This window comes from Papio anubis, chromosome 4, assembly GCF_008728515.1.
Source record: "Papio anubis isolate 15944 chromosome 4, Panubis1.0, whole genome shotgun sequence".
Taxonomy (NCBI): Eukaryota; Metazoa; Chordata; class Mammalia; order Primates; family Cercopithecidae; genus Papio; species Papio anubis.
The window spans coordinates 125998187-126021863 of NC_044979.1; the positions used below are offsets into that span (position 1 = coordinate 125998187).

Consider the following 23677-nt stretch of genomic DNA (forward strand, 5'->3'; position numbering starts at 1 on the left):
GAAAACATACTTGCCTGAGCCTGGTAACAATCAGAAGCCTGTACAGACGAGGTGGTCACCATCTTAGTTACCTATGTGCCAAAATATAAATTGAATGCTAAACTGGCTTTATACATAATTTTTTTTTTTTTTTTTTTTTGAGACGGAGTTTCACTCTTGTTGCCCAGGGTGGATTACAATGGTGTGATCTTGGCTCACTGCAACCTCCGCCTCCCAGGTTCAAGCAATTCTCCTGCCTCAGCCTCCCAAGTAGCTGGGATTACAGGCATGTGCCACCACACCCGGCTAATTTTTGTATTTTTGGTAGAGACAGGGTTTCTCCATGTTGGTCAGGGTGGTCTTGAACTTCTGACCTCAGGTGATCTGCCCATTTTGGCCTTCCAATGTGCTGGGATTACAGATGTGAGCCACCGCGCCCAGCCAACTAAATTTTTAAATAACTGAATAACCCCAGTATGTCCCTGTGGATTCCACAGCGAGCGAGTCTTGATTAGTAATGTGCAAAAATTGAACTAGTGAGTGATCCTATTCTGTGAATAGCTACATGATTAACAGCAATAGTCCAAAAACAAAAGAGCAAAAATTGTATATAATAGCAGCATACAACCAAATATGTATTTCTTAGTTTTCAAATGAAAAGAAATTCTAACTTGCATTTTTTAGCCTCTGAGGAGGAAAGATTCATTAGAAATAAAGATCATAGAACTATCTGTTGGAGCTAGAAGGGATCTTAGAAATTATTTCATGCACATCAGGAAATTTCATAACCAAAAAAAGAGAAAAACGGGGCCGAGCGCGGCGGCTCACGCCTGTAATCCTAGCACTTTGGGAGGCTGAGGCAGGCAGATCACTTGAAGTCAGGAGTTCCAGATCAGCCTGGCCAACATGGCGAAACCCTGTCTCTACTAAAAACAAAAAAATAGCCGGGAGTTGCAGTGCACGCTTGTAATCCCAACTACTTGGGAGGTTGAGGCAGTCGAATCACTTGAACCAGGAGGCAGAGATTGGAGTAAGCTGAGGGCTGCATGCACCCTCCCAGCCTGGGCAACAGAGCAAGACTCTGTGTCTCAAAAAAAAAAAAAAAAAAAAGAAAAGAAAAGAAAGAAAAAGAAAAAAGAAAAGAAAGAAGATATAAGTTGAAGTTAAAAAAAAAGTTATGAAATGCCAGTTTAGGAAACAGAAATAGCAAGTTGCCAAAGAAAGGAAGAGTTCACGTAATCACTTAAAAGAAATATACACAAACACCTCCCCCCCAAAAAGAAAAGCAGGCCGAGCGCGGTGGCTCACACCTGTAATCCCAGCACTTTGGGAGGCCGAGGCGGGTAGATCACGAAGTCAGGAGATCAAGACCATCCTGGCTAACACGGCGAAATCCCGTCTCTACTAGAAAATTAAAAAAAAAAAAAATTAGCTGGGCGTGATGGCGGGCGCCCGTAGTCCCAGCTACTCAGGAGGCCGAGGCAGGAGAATGGCGAGAACCCGGGAGGCGGAGCTTAGGAGGCTGAGGCAGGTGAATGGCGTGAACCAGGGAGGCGGAGCTTGCAGTGAGCCGAGTTCGCGCCACCGCACTCCAGCCTGGGTGACAGAGAAAGACTCCGTCTCAAAAGAAAAGAAAGAAAGAAAGAAAAACAGCAAAACTTAAGGTACAGAAATACGTTGAGTTTCAAAGAAAAAAATGCTCAAAATATTTTAATTAGATATAGATGTATGCTTCAGATTATTTTAGGAAACTATCCCAATGTTTCAAAATTATATATATATATATTTTGAGATGGAGTCTCACTCTGTCGCCCAGGCTGGAGTGCAGCAGTGCCATTTTGGCTCACTGCAGCCTTCGTCTCCTGAGTAGCTGGGACTACAGGTGCCCGCCACCATACCCAGCTAATTTTTTTTTTTTTTAGTAGACAGGACTTTACCATGTTGTCCAGGCTGGTCTCGAACTCCTGACCTCAAGTGATCTGTCTGCCTCAGCCTTCCAAAGTGCTGGGATTACAGGCGTGAGCCACCATGCCCAGGCAATATTTTTAGCTTCCAAAGAAATCCCATAATGAAGAAAGTATGGAAAGTGGTAAAAAGAAAACGTCAACAATCTCACCATCACAGAACCCTAAATGTCACTAGCATTTTTCTTTCCATTTCCTGTCCCAGGCACTAACCAGCTAGCCAATGGCCAATAATTTATTCTTGCATCCCTCTTAACTATTGAGGCTTTTTTGAGACAGGGTCTTGCTCTGTTGCCCAGGCTGGAGCGGAGTGGCATGATCATGGTGCGCTGCAGCCTCCATAGCGAGGGCTCAAGTGATCTTCCTGCTCAGCCTCCAGAGTAGCTGGGACTACAGGCAGGAGCACCACCACACCTGGCTAATTTAGTATTTTTTGTAGAGATGAGGTTTCACCATGTTGCCAAGGTTGGTCTTGAACTCCTGGGCTCAGGGGATCCTCCCACCTCAGCCGCCCAAAGTGTTGGGAGTAGAGGTGTGAGCCACAGCACCCGGACTATTGAGGCTTTGTATATCTGTCTTTTCTCATAATAGTCAGGATTTCCAAAAACAGTATTAAATCATAAGGGTGAAAGGTGGTTATTTTGTTATAGTTGTAATCAGCATGCTTGTGTGTCTCGTATTTGAATTTAAGGTAGCTGCTGGGAGGACCTGGAGAGCTGATCAGGGCTAGTGAACTAGCCCTCTGGCTAATCCCACCCTCTGTTGATGGGCAAAGCTGTTTCTACTTGCAGGATATTATAAAACATGCTGCTACGGTCACTTATGTGTTTACATGGATGTTTGCTTTCTAACTTGCATTATTTAGCCTTTGATGATCCCAGAAGGAAAAATTCACTTATACACATATGTATAAGTGTTTATGTGGATGATATCTTTTGGGTAGACACCCAGGAATGAAATTGTTGGGTCATATGTAATTTTTTTTTCTTTTTTTGAGATGGAGTCTTGCTCTGTCACTCGGGCTGGAGTGCAGAGGCACGATCTTGGCTCACTACAACCTCCACCTCCTGGGTTCAAGTGATTCTCCTGCCTCAGCCTCCTGAGTAGCTGGGATTACAGGTGCCCATCACCACGCCCGGCTACGTTTTTGGTATTTTTTAGCACAGATGGGGTCTTGTCACGTTGGTCAGGCTGGTCTCGAATTCCTGACCTCAGGTGATCCGCCCCCTCAGCCTTGTGAAGTGCTGGAATTACAGGCGTGAGCCACTGCGTCTGGCCCACATGTAATTTCATGTTTACCATTTTGAGGGACTACTAGACTGTTTCCAAAGTGACTGCACCAATTCACATTCCCATCGGCAATATCGGAAGGGTCCACTTTTTCCTCACCTCACTAACAGATGTTATTATCGCTCTCTTTTAAGTTATAGCTGTCCCAGTGGGCAGGAACTGGTATCTCATTGTAGTTTCACTTTGCATTTCCATAACGACTAAGGAGGTTGAGTCCCTTTTCATAAGCTTATGGGCATTCATGTATTTTCTTTGGTGAAATACCCATTCAAATCCTTTGCCTGTTAAACATTTTTAAAGTTTATTTTATGAATTTTTTTTTTTTTTGGATACAGGGTCTGTAGCCCAGGCTGAAGTGCAGTGGCACAATCTCAGCTCACTGCAACCTCTGCCTTCCAGGTTCGTGATTCTCGTGCCTCAGCCTCTCGAGCAGCTGAGATTACACGCATGTACCACGACACCTGGTTAATTTTTGTATTTTTTGTGGAGACAGGGTTTCACCATGTTGCCCAGGCCAGTCTCAAACTTCTGATCTCAGGTGATCTGCCCACCTCAGCCTCCCAAAGTAGCTGTGAGCCACCTGGCCTAAACATTTTTTAAACATTTTTTTATCGTGGTAAAAAACACATAACATTGAATTTACCATCTTACCCATTTTTATGTAGTGTCCAGTATATTTATACTATTACACCACACATCTCCAAAACATTTTCATTTTGTAAAACTGAAACTCTATACTCACTAAACACCAATTCCGTATTCCCTCTCTGCCTAGCTCCTGGCAACCACGTTTCTACTTTCTGTTTCTATGATTTTGGCAACACTGGATACTTCGCATAAGGAGAATGATACACTACTTGTCCTCTTATTTCACTTAGCATTACATCCTCCTCAAGGTTCACCATATTGCAGCACATGACAGGACTTCCTTCTTTTTTTGTTAGGTGGGGGTGGGGCGGGGATGGAGTCACCAGGTTGGAGTGCAGTGGCACGATCTCGGCTCACTGCAACCTCCGCCTCCCGGGTTCAAGTGATTCTCCTGTCTCAGCCTGCCAAGTGCCAAGGACTACAGGCACACGCTACCAGGCCCAGCTAATTTTTGTATTTTTAATAGAGACGGGGTTTCACCACATTGGCCAGGATGGTCTCGATCTCTTGACCTCGTGATCTGCCTGCTTGGCTTCCCAAAGTGCTGGGATTACAGGCGTGAGCCACTGCGCCCGATCTAAGACTTCCTTCTTTTTTAAGGATGTGTAATATTCTATGTATAGGCCACACTTTTTTTTTTTTTTTTTTTTTTTTTTTGAGACAGGGTTTCTCTGTCACCCAGGCTGGAGTACAGTGGCATGATGTTAGCTTGCTGCAACCTCCGCCCCCCGGGTTCAAGCGATTCTCCTGCCTCAGCCTCTCGAGTAGCTGGGAATACAGGCACGTGCCACCAGACCCGGCTAATTTTTAAATTTTTAGTAGAGATGGGGTTTTACCATGTTGGCCAGGCTGGTCTCAAACTCCTGAGCTCGGGTGATCAGCCCACCTCGGCCTCCCCAAGTGCTGGGATTACAGGTGTGAGCCACCGCATCCAGCCCACAATTTCTTTATCATCTATTGATAGATATGTTGGTTGCTTCCACCTCTTGGCTACTGCAAATAAAGCTATGATAAAAACATGGGTATGCAAATCTTTTTGAGATCTGCTTTGAATTCATTTAGATATATACCCAGAAGTGGGACTGCTGAATCACACTGAATTCCATTTTCAATTTATTTATTTTTATTATTTTATTTATTTTCTTTGAGACAGAGTCTCGCTCTGTCGCCCAGGCTGGAGTGCAATAGCGTGATCTCTGCTCAATGCAAGCTCCGCCTCCCGGGTTCACACCATTCTCCTACCTCAGCCTCCCGAGTAGCTGGGACTACAGGCGCACACCACCACGCCCAACTAATTTTTTTTTTGTATTTTTAGTAGAGACGGGGTTTCACCATGTTAGCCAGGATGGTCTAGACTCAATCTCCTGACCTTGTGATCCACCCACCTCGGCCTCCCAAGGTGCTGGGATTACAGGCGTGAGCCACCATGCCTGGTTCCATTTTCAATTTATTTATGTATTTATTTTTGTGAGACAGGGTCTCATTGGGAGTGCAGTGGCATGATCATGGCTCACGGCAGTCTCCACCTCCCCAGGCTCAAGCAATCCTCCAACCTCAGCCTCCTGAATAGCTGAGAATACAGGCATGTGCCACCACCACACCCGGCAAGTTTTTTTTTTTTTCTTTTTTTTTTTTTGTAGAGACAGGGTTTTGCCATGTTGCCCAGGCTGGTCACCAACTCCCAGGATCAAGAGATCCTCCTGCCTTGGCCTCCCAAAGTGCTAGGATTACAGGTGTGAGCCACCACACCCAGCCACTGTCTTTTCAAGTTCTTTACCCATTTTTAATTGGGTTATCTGTATTCTTATTGAGTTGTAAGAATTCTTTATATATTCTGAATTTAATTTGCTTATCAGATATATGATTTGCAAATATTTTATTCCAGTATATGACTTGTCTTTTTTTTTTTTTTTTTTTTTTTTTGAGATGGAGTCTTGGTCTGTCGCCCAGGCTGGAGTACAGTGGCACGATCTCGGCTCACTGCAAGCTCTGCCTCCCGGGTTCACACCATTTTCCCGCCTCAGCCTCCCAAGTAACTGGGATTACAGGCACCCACCACCACGCCCAGCTTATTTTTTAGTAGAGATGGGGTTTCACTGTGTTAGTCAGGATGGTCTTGATCTCCTGACCTTGTGATCTGCCTGCCTTGGCCTCCCAAAGTGCTGGGATTACAGGTGTGAGCCACCATGCCCGGCCTGTTCTTTTAATTAAAAAAAATTTTTTTTGTATCACTGAGAGTAAGGCATTTTTTGTTTTGTTCTGTTTTGAGACAGTCTTGCTCTCACCCAGGCTATAGTGCAATGGGGTGATCTCGGCTCACTACAACCTGTGTCTCCCAGGTTCAAGTAATTCTCCTGCCTCAGCCTCCTGAGTAGCTGGAACTACAGGTGCACATCACCATATCTGGCTGTAGAGACAGGGTTTCACCAAGTTGGTTAGGCTGGTCTCAACCTCCTGACCTCAAGTGATCTTTCCACCTTGGCCTCCCAAACTGCTGGGATTTACAGGTGTAAGCCACCATCCCTGCCCTAATTTTTTATTTTTTTGAGACAGAGTCTTATTCTCTCCTGGCTGGAAAGTACTAGCACAATCATGGCTCACTGCAGCCTTGACCTTTCAGGCTCAGGTGATTCTCCCACCTCAGCCTCCTGAGGAGCTGGGATTACAAGTGTGTGCCATCATGCCTGGTTACTTTTTGTACTTTTTTGTAGTCAGGGTTTCGTCATGTTGCCCAGGCTGGTCTCAAAGTCTCAAACATCTGGACTGAAGCAATCCTCCTCCCTCAGCCTCCCCAAAGTGCTGGAATTACAGGCATGAGCCATCATGCCCAGCCTTTTTAGTTTTATTTTTTTGAAAAAGAGTCTCACTCTGTCACCTAGGCTGGAGCACAGTAGTGCGATCTCAGCTCACTGCAACCCTGCCTCCTGGGTTCAAGCAATTCTCCTGCCTTAGCCTCCCAAGTAGCTGGGATTATAGGAGTGCACCACCATGCTCAGCTAATTTTTGTATTTTTAGTAGAGATGGGGTTTCGCAATGTTGGCGAGGCTGGTCTCGAACTCCTAACTTCAGGTGATCTGCCCACCTCAGCCTCCCAATGTGCTGAGATTACAGGTGTGAGCCAACATGCCCGGACTATTTTTTTTTTTTTTTTTTTTTTTGAGACAGGGTCTCACTCTATTGTCCGGGTTGGAGTGCAGTGGTGCAATCTTGGCTCACTGCAAACTCCATCTTCTGGGCTTAAGCAATTCTCCCACTCAGCCTCCCAAATAGCTGGGACCTCAGGCATGTGGCATCACACCTGGCTAGTTTAATTAATTTATTTATTTTGGTAGAGGCAGTGGGGTCTTGCTATGTTGCCCAGGATTGTCTTGAACTTGTGGACTCAAGTGATTCTCCTGCCTTGGCTTCCCAAAGTGCTGGGATTACAGGCATGAGCCACACTGCACCTGGCTAGTCTTTTGCATTTCTAAAGCCTGCTGGGACTTTGATAGGGATTCTGTTGAATCTACAGATCAACTTGTGGAAAAATTGCTATTTTTCTACTCAAACTAGCAAGGAAAAAAAAGAAACTATTACTGATGTGATGTGTATATGTGACAGAAGTAATGTTTCAGAAAAGATGATATCCAAGAAGTATGTAAACTAACTTTATGCAATACTGGTTTTGCTTTTAAAAAAAGGTGTAACCTTTCAGAAATATATACAGTACTGAAATATTTATGAATGAAACAGAATGCTGTCTGGGATTTAATTCCAAACAATCTGGGTTGAAGGAGTTAGGCCTAAACGAGATGGGCCATGTGTTAACTACTGAAGCTAAGCAATGGATGTGGAATGGGAGCCCCATTATTCTCTCTTGTTTTGTATGTTTGAAAAATCTCATAATAAAAACATCCAATAAAACATTAGTGTAGTGTCAAATCATGGTATCATCCTCAGATTTTTTTCCCTAGAATTAACACTATGGCCTAAACTAATCTATTCACAAGACTTAAAAAGTCACCATTCAGTAATATACTCACCAGTAATTGCCCCATTCAATCATGGTTCCTGGCTGAAAACAGATTTAGATTTGGTTTGTTAGTTCTTCTGTGAAAAAAAAATACAGAAATAGCAAACAGCAGTAGAAAAAACATTAAGTGACAAAACTAACCTCAAAAACCCTTTTTTTTTTTTGAGACAGAATCTTGCTCTGTTGCCCACACTAGAGTGCAGTGGCTCAATCTCAGCTCCTGCAACCTCTGCCTCCTGGGTTCAAGTAATTCTCCTGCCTTAGCCTCCCGAGTAGCTGAGATTACAGGCACCCGCCACCAGGCCTGGCTAATTTTTTGTATTTTTAGTAAGAGATGGGGTTTCACCATGTCGGCCAGGCTGGTCTCAAATTCCTGACTTCAGGTCACCCACCTGCCTTGACTTCCCAAAGTGCTGGGATTACAGGCATGAGCCACCGCACCCAGCCAAAACTTTATTTTTTAATTTAATAGAGACAGGGTCTCACTATGTTGTTCAGGCTGGTCTCAAACTTCCTGGCTCAAGCGATCCTCCAACCTTGGCCTCCCAAAGTGCTGGGATTACAGGCGTTAGCCACTTTAATAATGCTGCCACATGGGGCTTTCTTTCTAGTTCTCAGTAGGAAAATTTCTAGAAAGTGTTATAAAATATTATTGCCTTTTACTCTTATCATGTTGTATAATTTGTTCAACAGTCACAGTGTTTATTAGCTGCTCTCATTTAACCACAATAGATGTTACATATTGTACCTTATCCTGCACTTTAGGTCCTTCTTCTTTTTTTTTTTTTTTTTTTGAGACAGAGTCTTGCTCGTTGCCCAGGCTGGAGTGTAATGGCGCAATCTCGGTTCACTGCAAGCTCCGCCTCCCGGGTTCACGCCATTCTCCTGCCTCAGCCTCCCGAGTAGCTGGGACTACAGGCGCTCGCCACCACGCCCGGCTAATTTTTTGTATTTTTAGTAGAGACGGGTTTCACCGTGTTAGCCAGGATAGTCTCGATCTCCTGACCTCATGATCCGCCCACCTCGGCCTCCCAAAGTGCTGGGATTACAGGTGTGAGCCACCGCACCCGGCCAGTCCTTCTTCTTAAAAACAGAAATGTTATTTAGAAAAATCTCAAATAGGGGCCGGGCGCGGTGGCTCAAGCCTGTAATCCCAGCACTTTGGGAGGCCGAGACGGGTGGATCACGAGGTCAGGAGATCGAGACCATCCTGGCTAACACGGTGAAACCCCGTCTCTACTAAAAAAAACAAAAAACTAGCCGGGCGAGGTGGCGGGCGCCTGTAGTCCCAGCTACTCGGGAGGCTGAGGCAGGAGAATGGCGTAAACCGAGGGGAGGCCGAAGCCACAGTGAAGCAGATCAGCCACTACACTCCAGCCTGGCATTCGTGAACTCCGTCTCAAAAAAATCTCAAATAATAAGCATTATGTGTAAGGCCATAAAAAGCAAAAGAGCTTAGCCTTGGTGACAGTGTGAGACCTGGTCTTAAAAAAATATATATATATAGAATGCTAAACACACATCACAGAATATACACACAAGTTCTGTTGTCAGCCTTACAAAGTGCTTGTGCTTCTTCACAGAGGAGCAAAAGGAAAAACTTCTATTTGTGTACTTACTCGGAGTTGGTAAGACCTGAGTTCATATATATTAGGGCCTGATCGTGGGACAGGCTCATTCCAGAAACTGAACTCCAACAGGAGCTGATTCTTCCTGGAGAGAAGCATGTCACTTCTTGCCTTACGAAATTCCAAAAATTCCTTTGAGTGAAAAAAATATGCTCATGAAATCTTCTGATACTTACATAAGTCCATTTCAGTAACATTTATGTTCCTACAGAATACTGTAATAGGGTAACCAACAGGTCCCAGATGGCCTGAGACAGTCCCAGTTTATATCTGTTGAGCTTGCATAATCATTAACAGCATTCCTTTTCATTCTCAAAAGTGTCCAGGTTTAGATGACAAATTACTTGGTCATCCTAATTATTTAGGTGGCAATGCAAACAAATTTAACTTGCTATACTTTTAGATTCTTCTAATAGTGTTTGATGGCACATCAATAGAAGTGGCATGCAGACTACAAAAGAGCAGATAATTCAAAAGCTATTTATATTTGTCTGGGACTCTATACAAAAGATTTTCTTTCTTAATGATGTGTGGCTTTTAAATTTCTCCCTACCGACAAGCACCTGCTAGTGAAGGGTGGGTGGAAAGCAAAGTCAGCCCAAGATAAACTCTATGTGTGTGACAGACAGTTCCTGAAGTAGACAGTTTTAGGTCATCGAGGGCTAATTGTATGTGCCATGCTGACTGATACACCAGTCACCAGTTTTTTTGTTTTTTTGTTCTTTTGGTTTTTTTTTTGAGGCAGATTCTCACTCTGTTGCCTAGGCTGTAGTGCAGTGGTGTGATCTCGGCTCACTGCAACCTCTGCCTCCTGGGTTCAAGCAATTCTCGTGCCTCAGCCTCCCGAGTAGCTGGGATTACAGGCGTGCACCACCACGCTCGGCTAATTTTTGTATTTTCAGTAGAGATAAGGGTTTGCCATGTTGTACAGGCTGGTCTCAAACTCCTGGCCTCAACTGATATGCCTGCGTTGGCCTCCCAAAGGGCTGGGATTATAGGCGTGAGCTACCGCACCCAGCCCAGTCACCAGTTTCAAAGTACCACCTTATCAGTTTCAAAGTATAATTGACTTTTATAATAAGAACAATAAGATTTTTTTTTTTTTTTTTTTTTTTTGAGACGGAGTCTCACTCTGTTGCCCAGGCTGGAGTGCAGTGGCACAATCTCGGCTGACTGCAAGCTCCGCCTCCCGGGTTCACGCCATTCTCCTGCCTCAGCCTCCTGAGTAGCTGGGACCACAGGTACCCACCATCACGCCCGGCTAATTTTTTTGTATTTTTTTAGTAGAGACGGAGTTTCACTGTGTTAGCCAGGATGGTCTCCATCTCCTGACCTTGTGATCTGCCTGCCTTGGCCTCCCAAAGTGCTGGGATTACAGACGTGCGCCAGCGCGCCCAGCCAGAATTGTTATTTTAATAGTATTACAACTGTTTATATTTAAATACAACTTCAGGAGTCCAAACAATACAATTTCTGTTACAAAAAAAGAAGTTCATTAACAAAAACTGAAGACAGAAAAGTCATTTAATTCCATACTAACATCTATATATCATTAGTCTGTAAACATTTTTCAAAATCATTACCTTATTTCCTCTGAGTTTATTCATGACTTCTGTGAGGGCTGGATAGCCTCCTTCATACCTCCAGAGGTGGACTGAAATGCATTTTAAAAGATAGTATACATTTAGAATTTCATGATACTACTTGAAAATATTCTAGATAGGTATAATGTTAACACAGCACAGAACTGTAGGCTGGATGCAGTGGCTCACACCTGTAATCCCAGCACTTTGGGAGGCTGAGGCAGGCAGATCACTTGAGGTCAGAAGTTCCAGACCAGCCTGGCCAACAAGGTGAAACCCCGTCTCTACTAAATATACAAAAATTAGCTGGGTGTGGTAGTGGGCACCTGTAATTCCAGCTACTTGGGAGGCTAAGGCAGGAGAATCGCTTAAACCCGGGAGGCAGAGGTTGCAATGAGCCTAGATACATATCACTGCACTCCAGCCTGGGCAACAGAGCGAGACTCCATCTCAAAAAACAAAAAAAACAAAAAAACTGTAATACCCCATGTTTTGGCCTATGAGTTACATCATAATGATTCAATAATAGATTCAAACATTAAAAACAATTTTAAAACTGTTTTTGCAATGAATTGTTGAAGAAACTACTTTAATCATAAAATTAGACTGAGACTTGCAAAGCTTTAATGATAAGAACAAGCATTAAATTAGAAAATTACTTAAGTGTTACATAAGGCTTAAGGAAGAAGTGTTTATTCCAAAGACTTCGCTTCCTACCAGCTTGGTCCTGCTCGCCATACCACGTGTTCCAAGTCCCCACCAAAGTACAAGGGTAGTGTTTATCTTCGTGAATCTTTGGCAACACCTCTTGACTTAAAGAGAAGAAACAGCAACACTAATTAAACAACCAGCAAAATTTGACCAGGTGGACAGCACCTGATCAGTAACAGGAAAAAGACCACCTACTCTGTGTTCTAACAACTGACCTTAGCACATCCTCATGATAAAACGGCATGTGGAATTAACCTTTTGGCTGAATTCTGTTGTACTCCAACACCCTGCTGATCAGAAGCTTAGGTTTCTGATACCCCAACTATCTAGAGGAGTTGCTGAACCAGTATAAAGATGATAAAGAAAAACCAAAGGTCCCAGGATTTTGGGAGTTACGTGACTACTATTTTCCATTTGAGGGGGAAAAAAAAACAACATCACCAAAAAACATTCTGTGGGTTCCAAAGACAGGAAGAATGAGAGGGCAATAGTAGAAAAGAACACGGAAGAAATAAGAAAGATGGAAAGGGAAGAAAGTAATGTTCAAGACAGAGGCAGACAACACAAGCAGCATCAGCAGGCAGAGGTAACAAGAGCAGAAAACAAGCTGGCCTTCAGGAAGGAGCAAGAAGACAGAGCTGGAACACAACAGTCTGGAAGCGACCCTGACCTCCAACAGTCCCCAAGGGCATCAACATGGCAGAAGAATAAAAATTAAAGATACAACGCGAAGCGTAAATTACGTTCTACTCAATTCAGTGGGCCAAGGGGATGGGTGGGGTGTCATGTAGTCTCGCACCGAACACACAAACTCATTTCCACTCATTGCGCAGGGACAGGGGCAAAGCCGTGACAGGTCACGGCAGTGTATGAATTTAACAGGGGTGTCAGAGTGGAGCTTGGTTCCATAGAAGCTTTCTTATGGTATAGACTCTAATGTACAGGGAAAGGCAAAGGGAAGAGTGTTAACTGTTTTATACCAAGAGAAAAGCTAAAACCTGCACACTTTCTGAATAGAAAAATTACGATGAAAAAGTATCATACAAATTCAACAATGGATGCAAAAGGGGATCAAGGGCAAGAAATGGAACCTGTTCACATTATATGCTGACACTGATATTTAGCTAGTGATCACCACCAGACACTGGGGCTACAGGACCGAGAGTATATAAGTACCACGTGCTAACCAATTGCACCACTGGACCTCCGTAGGACCAGGGATATATAAATGGTTAACAGAGAAAAGTTCCAAATGGTCTACGTCTAACTAACTGAAAACCCATACATCTTTATGACCCAGTATAGTGACTACATCATGTGTACTTTTGGAAGAGTAGCATTTTACTTTTTAAATTAGGATCTGATATTAAATGTATCTAATGAGTGACTCATGAATGTTCAGAAATAACATGGGATCGGCCGGGCGCGGTGGCTCACGCCTGTAATCCCAGCACTTTGGGAGGCTGAGGCGGGCGGATCACGAGGTCAGGAGATCAAGACCATCCTGGCTAACACGGTGAAACCCCGTCTCTATTAAAAATACAAAAAGAAATTAGCCGGGCGTGGTGGCGGGCGCCTGTAGTCCCAGCTACTCGGGAGGCTGAGGCAGGAGAATGGTGTGAACCTGGGAGGCAGAGCTTGCAATGAGCTGAGATCGTGCCACTGCACTCCAGCCTGGGCGACAGAGCGAGACTCTGTCTCAAAGAAAAAAAAAAAAAGAAATAACATGGGATCCATGAAAATCGAAGACAGGGAAAGAGGGATTCTGCTAAGGCAATGTATGTCCAACATTTCCCTTTGGTCGCATGACATGAGCAGGAAGAGACAACCCTGCATTGGAGGCAGTGTCCAGGAAGGAAGCCCAGTACACATGACTCAGGTGGGGTCCAGAGAGGGGTCTGGCAACGGGGCCTAGGTTTTTCACCAACACAAAGTTACACATGGATTTGAAGCCACTCCTCTTTGCTGGGGACCCCAAACCTGCTCTTGGGAGTCCTGGCCTTACCTGAATGGAGATTGTAAGGCAGGCAGTACTTGTACCCAGAACTGGATGGGTTGGGCAGAATCCCATTATTGGGACCCCTAAAAACCAGGCAGGAGTTAAGTCTTTATGTTCTGGAAACAGGGAGCTGCTGAAAGTTTCAGAGAAAAGAAAAAATGTGATGAAAAAAGAAAGCAGAACTCAAGCAGATCAATCTGACAAACTTTGGGGTAATGTATTGCAGGGCAGGGAAGAGATACAGGTATAGCTTGGAGCCCAGAAAGGTAGTCAGAAAAAAAGGCATTTGGGAATGGGGCTCGAGAGGCTTGGAGAGGGAGATGGAGAAGGAAACAAGAGAACCAAAATACATGTCCGATGAAGAATGCACGGCTCTAGGTGACAGACAACTAAGGAACAGGCTGAGTAAAACAAGGTGAGTGGCACAGACAGGGAAGTTGGAAGAGCAAGGTGATTCCACATGCTGAGTGTGAAGTGAGAGCACGACATCAAATAGAAATATGAAGACAGCCAGAAATCCAAGACAGGAGATGAAGTGATAAAACAGGACAGAAAAGGTAAAATCCAGGAAAACATCAGCATAGGGAAAAATTCCATTTTATGAGAAAAGACTTAAAAATAAAGATCTGCTTTAAGGGCATTTTTTAATAAAGAGGTGCTGGAATGAGTAAGAAATTCAATACTATTATTACATTTCATAAGCTATCTTCAAAAACAAAACAATAAACAACAAAAAGTTTTTCTTCTAAAAAGTATGCTGATTATAGGGACAAAATTGTTTGCTTTCTTATGAAAGTAGTAGATATTAAAGGTTAAAAAAAAAACCTTTTTCTTCACATTTGCTCACAATGGATTATTAAAATACTATTTCTGTTAACTTAAAAGCCAGTAAGCTTAGTTCTCCCTTTCGTCTTAAGTTTGCAAATTCTGTAAGCAGGTTTAGATCTCAAATCATAGGAGAATCAGCAGAAGGGACTTGGATCCTGGAGAACAGAGGAGTTGGGAAGAAATGGCAGCTATGTTCAAATACACACAGTACTCTCACAGGGCAGTTTTACTAAGGGGAATCAATGAAGGACTCAGAGATGTGAATTCTTACTCCTAACACTTAGAGCTGTCCAGAGATGGAACTTACTTCAGGACAGGCAGTGAGGAAGGTCTGTGGAAAGGACTCCAGCATTGGATAAGCAGATGGACTAGACAGCCTGGCAAAGTTCCTCCAAACATAAGAGTCTGGTAACATTCTAAAGTCTGATAGCCTATGTGATGATTTAGCTGTGTGAGTGCTTAAAATCAAAATGCCTTTGGCAATCCCACACGAAGCTCAGTTTAAGAGCCTCTGAATGTTCAACTTCAAAAGAGAGGGATGAAAAGCTCTCTCTCTATGCTATCAAGTGTTAGTGGAATTAACTCACAAATAAAGTCATTATTTTCCCCAAGGAAAGGAGAGTTTGGTATACACACCAAATTTTGTTGTATGCTTCTAGGCATTCCGGTTTAACATTGTGAACTGAAACAAAAGAAAATTCAACGATAAACTTAGGAACAAACGGAAAAAAAAGTCAACTATGAAGATAGCAAACCTGTCACTCACACTGTAATTTGTATAGATTGCTTGTTTCCTTTTTGGCTAGGAGATTGGAGTGGGCATCTTTTCTTGGATCAACTTTCCGGACAAATAAGGATTTTAGCCAGCTGTCTTCTCGAGATCTGTTGCTGGAAGATGTCCACGTCCTATGGAATAACAAAAGTGTTGTCACACAGTATACTGTTTTCATATATCCATCAGTTCACCTGGCAAACACACGTGTGAGCAGCTATTCTAGGCACTGTTCCAGAACCTGGGCTACCACAGAATGTCTGCTTTCCATGACAACAGCATGCACTCCGAGAAGCAGAAGCAAAGAAAAATGTAAAATTTGTGGCATTCTTGTAAGAGAGCCCACATTTATCTTTGCAATCTGTGCTATGTGTTTTTCAAAGCAATTTTTGACATAGAAAAAATATACATGGGGCCGGGCGCGGTGGCTCAAGCCTGTAATCCCAGCACTTTGGGAGGCCGAGATGGGCGGATCACGAGGTCAGGAGATCGAGACCATCCTGGCTAACACAGTGAAACCCCGTCTCTACTAAAAATACAAAAACTTAGCCGGGCGAGGTGGCAGGCGCCTGTAGTCCCACCTACTCGGGAGGCTGAGGCAGGAGAATGGCGTGAACCCGGGAGGCGGAGCTTGCAGTGAGCTGAGATCTGGCCACTGCACTCCAGCCTGGGTGACAGAGCGAGACTCCGTCTCAAAAAAAAAGAAAAAAAAAGAAAAAATATACATGGATACCTAAAGTAGATAAAACCACAGAGACAGAAAGCAGAATGGAGGTTGCCAGGAGGTGAGGAAAGGGGAGGTTGGGGTAAGGAGTTTCAGTTTGGGAAGATGAAGAAATTCTCAAGATGAATGGTAGTGATGTTTCCCCAAAATGTGAATATACTTAATGCCACTGAACTGTATGCTTAAAAATGGTTAAAATCGTTAGTTTTATGTTATGCACATTTTGCCATAATTTAAAAAATATTGCTTGATTTGGAAACAGATAGTGGTGATGACTGTACAACACTGTGAATATAATGCCACTGAATTATGCATTTAAGATAGTTTAAATGGCAAATTTTAGGTATATTTTTGCATGTTTTACCACAATAAAAATATAAAAAAATACAGGGAAAATGAAATAATTTCTTTAAAAAATTTTACTCCTCAAGTAAATTAAAAATCAAGATTTGTAAAAATTAACTTTAAAAATCAAGATTTTTTAAGTTGCCCCCACAAACCTCAGAATACCAACTTTATTAACACATAATTTGCTAATTTTCATCTTATAATTAAATTTCTATTATGAATGCTTTCAGAAAGTGAGGATAAATTTGACTCAAGTCACAAACTATACTTTACTCATGAATTTTTTTCTTTGTTTTTTTGAGACTGGGTCTTGCCCTGTCACCCAGGCTGGAGTGTGGTGGTGCGAGAGCTCACAGTAGCCTCAAATTCCTGGGCTCAGGTGATTGTCCCACCTCGTCCCCTAAGAAGCTGGGACTAGAGGCATACATCATCTTGCACGGTTAATTTTTAAAAATTTTTTGTAGAGATGGAGTCTTGCTATGTTGCCCAAGTTGGTCTGAAACTCCTGGCCTCAAGCAATGCTCCCACTTCAGCCTCTCAAAGTGCTGGGATTATAGGTGTAAGTCACAAATCTCTATGTGCATGTTGAACTCCCATATGCCAGCTAATAGGAATACAAATTTGTTGACCTCCCTCGAGGGCGGTATGGCATCATCCATATCAAAATGGAAACCGTGTATGACTTCAGCCCAATAATGACACTTGCGGTGATGTCCTATGGCCAGCTATATTTAGACAGGTGCACAAAGTTGAATGCACACAAATATTCATTGCTGTCTTGTTTCCAGTTTTCTCCTGGCACAGGCCATTCGAACAGCCATTAATGCAGATTGCTCACATAAATTAGGAAATACTCCACGTCAGAAAATATGCACTCAATAAAAAGAATGAGGTAGATTTACATGCACTGATGTGCTGACATCTCCGAGATAAATTCTGTAAAAAAGCCAGCACAGAACAGCACTATATATACGTATACAGAGGAAAATGTTAAAGAGTGATGACATCTGGGGAACATGACTGGGCCTGGGTGGGAGGAAAGGTTTTTTCTTTTCATTGTATAACCTTCTGAACTATCTGAACAATTTCTACACACACACACTTTTTTGAGAGAGTCTCAGTCTGTCGCGCAGGCTGGAGTGCAGTGGCACCATTTCGGCTGACTGCAACCTCCACCTCCCAGGTTCAAGTGACTCTCCTGCCTCAGCCTCCTGAGTAGCTGGGACTACACGGTGTGCCACTATGCAAGGTTAATTTTTGTATTTTTAGTAGAGACAGGGTTTCACCATGTTGGCCACGCTGGTCTTGAACCCCTGACCTCAAGTGATCTGCCCACCTTGGCCTCCCAAAGTGCTGGGATTACAGGTGTGAGCCACTGCGCCTGGCCTATTTTTATATTTGAACAATAGCCAAAATATCTAAAAGTGCATGTTTTAGTATCCCTCTACAGATAAGGTAATTCCCCATAACCACTGAAAATAAGATTTTAAAGAACAGAACCAGGATGAGACTCATCCTCTTCTGAACTTTTTTTTTTTTTTGAGACAGAGCCTCACTGTGTTGCCCAGGCTGGAGTGCAGTGGTGCAATCCCGGCTCACTGCAACCTCCGCCTCCTGGGTTCAAGCAATTCTCCTGCCTCAGCCTCTCTAGTAGTTGAGACAACAGGCGCACACCACGACACCCAGCTAATATTTTGTATTTTTAGTAGAGATGAGGTTTCACCATGTTGGCCAGGCTGGTTTTGAATTCCTGACCTCAAGTGATTTGCCTGCCTTGGTCTCCCAAAGTGGTGGGATTACAGGTGTGAGCCATTGCGCTCAGCCCTCTTCTGAACTTTATGTAACCATTATCAAATGACAAACTGCGTTTCCTTCATCTTCTTGGTTTTTGTTCACATCTATGTACAATAAAACGTACTTTTTTGGCAGACAGTACTATGAGTTTTGACAAACGCCTAAAGTCATGTAACCGCCACCACAACAGTTTCTTCACCCCTTGAAGTTCCTCCTTTTATAATCAACCTCTCTCCCCACCTCTAGCAACCACTGCTGTGTTCCTTGTCCCTCAGTTTTGCCTTTTCTAGAACATCGTATGTATGGAATCATACAGAAGGTAGCCTTCTGAATTCCTGCCCCTTCTTTCTGCACAATCCCTTTTATAACTGGTTATCTTACCTCTGGCCAGTTCTATCACAGCATACCCTTTACACTTTTGTTCTCTTTTTATTTTTGAGACAGGGTCTCACTCTGTTGCCCAGGCTGGAGTATACTGGTGTGATCACGGCTCACTGCAGCCTTGACCCCCAGAGCTCTAATGATTCCCCCACCTCAGCCTCCAGATTAGCTGGGACCACATATGCACACCACCTTAACTGGTTAATTTTTGTACTTTCTGCAGAGAATGAGTTTTGCCATGTTGCCCAGGCTGGCCTTGAACTCCTGGCCTCAAGTGATCCTCCCGCCTTGACCTCATGAAGTGCTGAGATTTCAAGCGTGAGCCACCGTGCCCAGCTACTTTTGCTCTCTAACTGACCTACACATAGATCTTTTTTGCCTTTTCCGAGATCAGTAATGTGCTGGGATTCCAAATGGCTAGCATAAATGCCCAGAATCTTAGTGCTTCTGGACATAAAGGTCCAGATGCTGATGGGCTAGTGCGAACCTCTTCTTGGGGATCTCTTTAGAAACACTAGATGATTTCCTACAACAGTATTTCTAATCTGCTTGGCAGACTTGCTTAAGGACCCAGATACCACCAGGTAAATATTAAGAGGAAAACAGAGAGCAACTCCAAGTATTAAAAGGGGGGACCAGGAATTTAAACAAGGGACAAGAGAAACTCTCATCAGAGCAAATTCCCCAGTACTTCATGAAATGAACATATGGATTTCATAATACAACAATACAAACTCCTATTCTTATGCAGCAACAGTATTTTAGAAGTAGGGCTCTAAATTTCACACGATACTGGTAGCCTTTTTTTTTTTTTTTGCTTAAAAAATCAGTTTGCTGCTTTGTTTATTTTAGAGGCCGGGTCTCACTGCACTTGCTGGAGTGCAGTGGTGCAATCTCGGCTCACTGCAACCTCTGCCTCCCAGGTTCCAGCGATTCTCCCACCTCGGCCTCCTGAGCATCTGGGACTACAGGTGCACGACACCATATCCGGCTAATCTTTGTATTTTTAGTAGAGACGGGGTTTCGTCATGTTGGCCAGGTTGGTCTTGAACTCCTGGCCTTAAGTGATCCGCCAGCCTCAGCCTCCCAGAGTGCTGAGACTGCAGGCGTGAGCCGCTGCGCTCAGTCTAGTTTGCTGCTTTCTTGAACAAACATTACAGAACAATTTTCTCCCCAATATGATTTTTTTAAATTTAAAAACCAATTCATAGGATATGATCTCAAATAGGTAGAAACCGGATATAAAGATTTTTGAATGACGTGAACTTACAAACATAAAAAATACAAATATATTGGCCAGGAGTGGTGGCTCACGCCTGTAAATCCCAGCTCTCTGGGAGGCCAAGGCAGGCGGATCATCTGAGGTCAGGAGTTCAAGACTAGCCTGGCCAACATGGTGAAACCATGTCTCTACTGACAATCCAAAAAAAAAAAAAAAAAAAAAAAGGTGGGTGTGGTGGCACACGCCTGTGATCCCAGCACCTCAGGAGGCTGAGGCAGGAGAATCGCTTGAACCCAGGAGGTGGAGGAGATTGCAGTGAGCCAAGATCACGCCACCCTACTCCAGCCTAGGCAATACAGCAAGACTCAATCTCAAAAAAAAAAAAAAAAAGAAAAAGAAAAAGAAATTAATAAAGCATACTCTATAAATAATGATAAAGAAACATAAAAGCACTTTTTCACATCCTTCAAAGATTAAAAAGAAGCAAACTCACTTTAAACAAGAAAAATAACAATACCAGTAAATGCAATTTTCCTTGAAAGTGCATAAGATAAAAACATATAGTATTAAGTGGCATTTGCAGATGTAAGTTGAAGATGCTTCCATTTTGCATTTACTATACAATAAAATTCCTAAAAATTAAGAAAGCATTAATAGTGGTTTCCCTAAGACAATGAGAGAGGGTTTAAAGGGATAGAGGGGAAAGACACACAGCTTTCTCCATATAATGTCTATATTGTGCTTTTCTCTTCTGTATTTTTTTTTTCTTGAGACAGGGCCTCACTTTGTCACCCAGGCTGGAGTGCAGTGGCGTGATCTTGGCTCACTGTAGCCTCCACCTCCTGGGTTCAAGCTATGCTCCTGTCTCAACCCCTCCCAAGTAGCTGGGACTACAGGTGCCCAGCACCACATCCAACTAATTTTTGTGTTTTTTTGTAGAGACAAGGTTTCACCATGCTGCCCAGGTTCGTCTTGAACTTCTGAGCTCAAGTGATCTGCCTGCCTCAGCCTCCCAAAGTCCTGGGATTACAGGCGTGAACCACCACACCCAGCCACATTTCTTTTTTTTTTTTTTTTTTTGAGACGGAGTCTTGCTCTGTCACCCAGGCTGGAGTGCAGTGGCCAGATCTCAGCTCACTGCAAGCTCTGCCTCGGGTTCCATGTTCTCGGCCTCAGCCTCGAGTAGCTGGGACTGCAGCCCAGCCACCTGCAGCCGGCTAGTTTTTGTATATCTTTTTTTTTTTTTTTTGAGGCGGGTCTGGCTCCTGTCGCCCAGGCTGGAGTGCGTGGCCCCACCATCTCGGCTCACTACAAGCTCCGCCCCGGAGTTCCATGTTCTCCTGCCTCAGCCTCCCGAGTAGCTGGGACTACAGGTGCCATACCTCACCCGGCTAGTTTTGTATTTTTTAGTAGAGGCGGGGGTTTCACCCGTGTTAGCCAGGATGGTCTCGATCTCCTGACCTCGTGATCCAGCCGTCTCGGCCTCCCAAGATGCTGGGATTACGGAAAAGGCGAGCCACAGCCCGGCCAGTTTTGTATTTCTTAATAGAGAGCCGGGGGTTTCACCGTGTTAGCCAGGATGGTCTCGATCTCCTGATCATTGATCCGCCGATCTCGGCCTCCCAAAGTGCTGGGATTACAGGCTTGAGCCACCGCGCCTGGCCCCAGCCACATTTCAATAAAAATGAAAGTACATTTCGTCAGTTTGAAGTGTTTTACATATACTACATTTAGGGTTATCTGTTTAACAATATCATGGGCTGGGCACAGTGGCTCCCGCGCCTGTAATCCCAGCACTTTGGGAGGGGCTGAGGTGGCGGATCACCTGAGGTCAGGAGTTTGAGACCAGCCTGACCAACATGGAGAAACCCGTCTTACCTAAAAATATAAAATTAGCCAGGTGTGGTGGCGCATGCCTGTAATGCCAGCTACTCAGGAGGCTGAGGCAGGAGAATCGCTTGAACCTGGGAGGCAGAGGTTGTGGTGAGCCAAGATCATGCCACTGCACTCCAGCCTGGCAATAGGCGAAACTCTGTCTCAAAGAGAAAAAGACTTACACCCGTACTTTAAAGGCAACCATATAAAATCAGTGATACACTAAGTAGAAAGTTTTAAGATTTGTTTATGGGACTATGTATAATTTCTATTATTGTTTTTTTTTTTTGAGACAGAGTCTTGCTCCGTTGCCCAGGCACAGTCTGTCAACACAATCTCAGCTCCTGCAACCTCTGGGTTCAAGCAATTCTCATGCCTCAGCTTCCTAAGCAGTTGGGACTACCAGCGCCCACCAGCACACCCAGCTAATTTTTGTATTTTTAGTAGAGGTAGGTTTTCACTATGTTGGCCAGGCTGGTCTTGAACCCCTGACCTCAGGTGATCTGCCTGCCTCACCCTCCCAAAGTGCTGGAATTACGAAGTGAGCCACTCACTGTGCCCGATCAATTCCTGTGTTTATTTTAGATTTTAAGTTCATTAAACAGAAATTGTATCTACAATTTTTTTTGTTAAATTGTAAAAGCTAAGAATAATAATTATGAACAATTAAGAAAGGGATATAATAAAAAGTTTCTAAAAATACTGACTAGGGAGTTTCATTTAAAATAAGAAATACTAAAGCAATGACCAATAGTTTTAATTATATCCTTCCAGAAATACAGAAGCAAACATAATTATGTATATTTATAGACAGACAATATTTTCAATAATAAAGGATGCCTTTGAAATAGAAATCTCCCCAGTTGAGCATTTATTTTGTATTTCAGTAACACCAAAAGTCCAACCTGGGGCATATGAGACCCTATCTTTTTTTTTTTTTTTTTTTTTTTTTTTTTTTTGAGGAGTGAGGTCAGCTCTGTCGCCCAGGCTGGAGTGCAGTGGCGCGATCTCGGCTCACTGCAAGCTCCACTCTCCCGAATGCCATTCTCCCGCCTCAGCCTCGGTAGCTTAGGACTACAGAAACCATACACCACCTTGACTAGTTTTTGTATTTTTAGTAGAGGCGGGGTTTCACCATGTTAGCCAGGATGGTCTCGATCTCCTGACCTCGTGATCCACCATCTCGGCCTCCCAAAGTGCTGGGATTACAGGCTTGAGCCACGGCCTTGACCCATAAGACCCTATCTCTACAAAGAAAAAGAAAAAGAGTAGCTGGGCATGGTGGCTCATGCCTGTAGTCCTAGCTACTCGGGAGCCTGAGGCAGGAGGATCGCTTGAGCCCATGAGTTCAGTGCTGCAGTGAGCTATGATCGTGCACTGTACTCCAGCCTGGGCAACAGAGCAAGACCCTGCCTCTAAAATAAACAAATAATAATACCAAAAGGGAGATTCCCCTTTGGGCAGGTACAATGAGGTAAGGGATGTGAAAATGCTTTGTAATAGAAAAATGCAGAGCAAGGGGTGAGACTAAATCAACACAGCACACACACGAGAACCTCTGAGTGGCATCTGCTTGTGAACTTGGGCAGCAATCGTCTTGACAAATGAAAAACAAGCCAGCCCAGAACTACCCCAACCGTCAAACTGAAATCTTTGAGTGTCAGGTGACCAAAGCTGCCTAATACGCCCAGCCCATCTAGTCTTTCGAGTTGCAGCTATGCCAGCAGCTGCCCAAATGATAAGATCTGGCTTGGGGCTGGGTTCTTAACTGACAGTGACCATTGCCAAGATGTTAGGGGGCACTTTCCAGAGGATACGGAAGGGTGCACGATGCAAAACACTAGACTTGAAATCGAGTCAGCATTCTATGTCGGGCTCTACGGATACAAAGACAATTCAGACGCCAAGCCTGTTCAATC

At 43.8% G+C, this 23677-nt stretch overlaps 1 protein-coding gene across 3 annotated transcripts in view; it reads right to left on the reverse strand.

The window, feature by feature from the left end:
* The window catches only part of NIPSNAP2 (nipsnap homolog 2), a 38297-nt gene that overhangs the window by 8581 nt on the left and 6039 nt on the right, over positions 1-23677 (reverse strand). Inside the window, exons 2-7 of one of the 3 annotated variants that reach the window (XM_003895955.4) lie at positions 15409-15548; positions 15279-15324; positions 11822-11916; positions 11105-11175; positions 9513-9653; positions 7904-7935 (exon numbers count right to left, since the gene is read on the reverse strand). In XM_003895955.4, coding sequence (XP_003896004.1) covers positions 7904-7935; positions 9513-9653; positions 11105-11175; positions 11822-11916; positions 15279-15324; positions 15409-15548 — 525 coding nt within the window. The remainder of the gene's footprint in view (positions 1-7903; positions 7936-9512; positions 9654-11104; positions 11176-11821; positions 11917-15278; positions 15325-15408; positions 15549-23677) is intronic. The other 2 variants (XM_009202914.3, XM_009202915.3) reach the window with 2 other exon arrangements.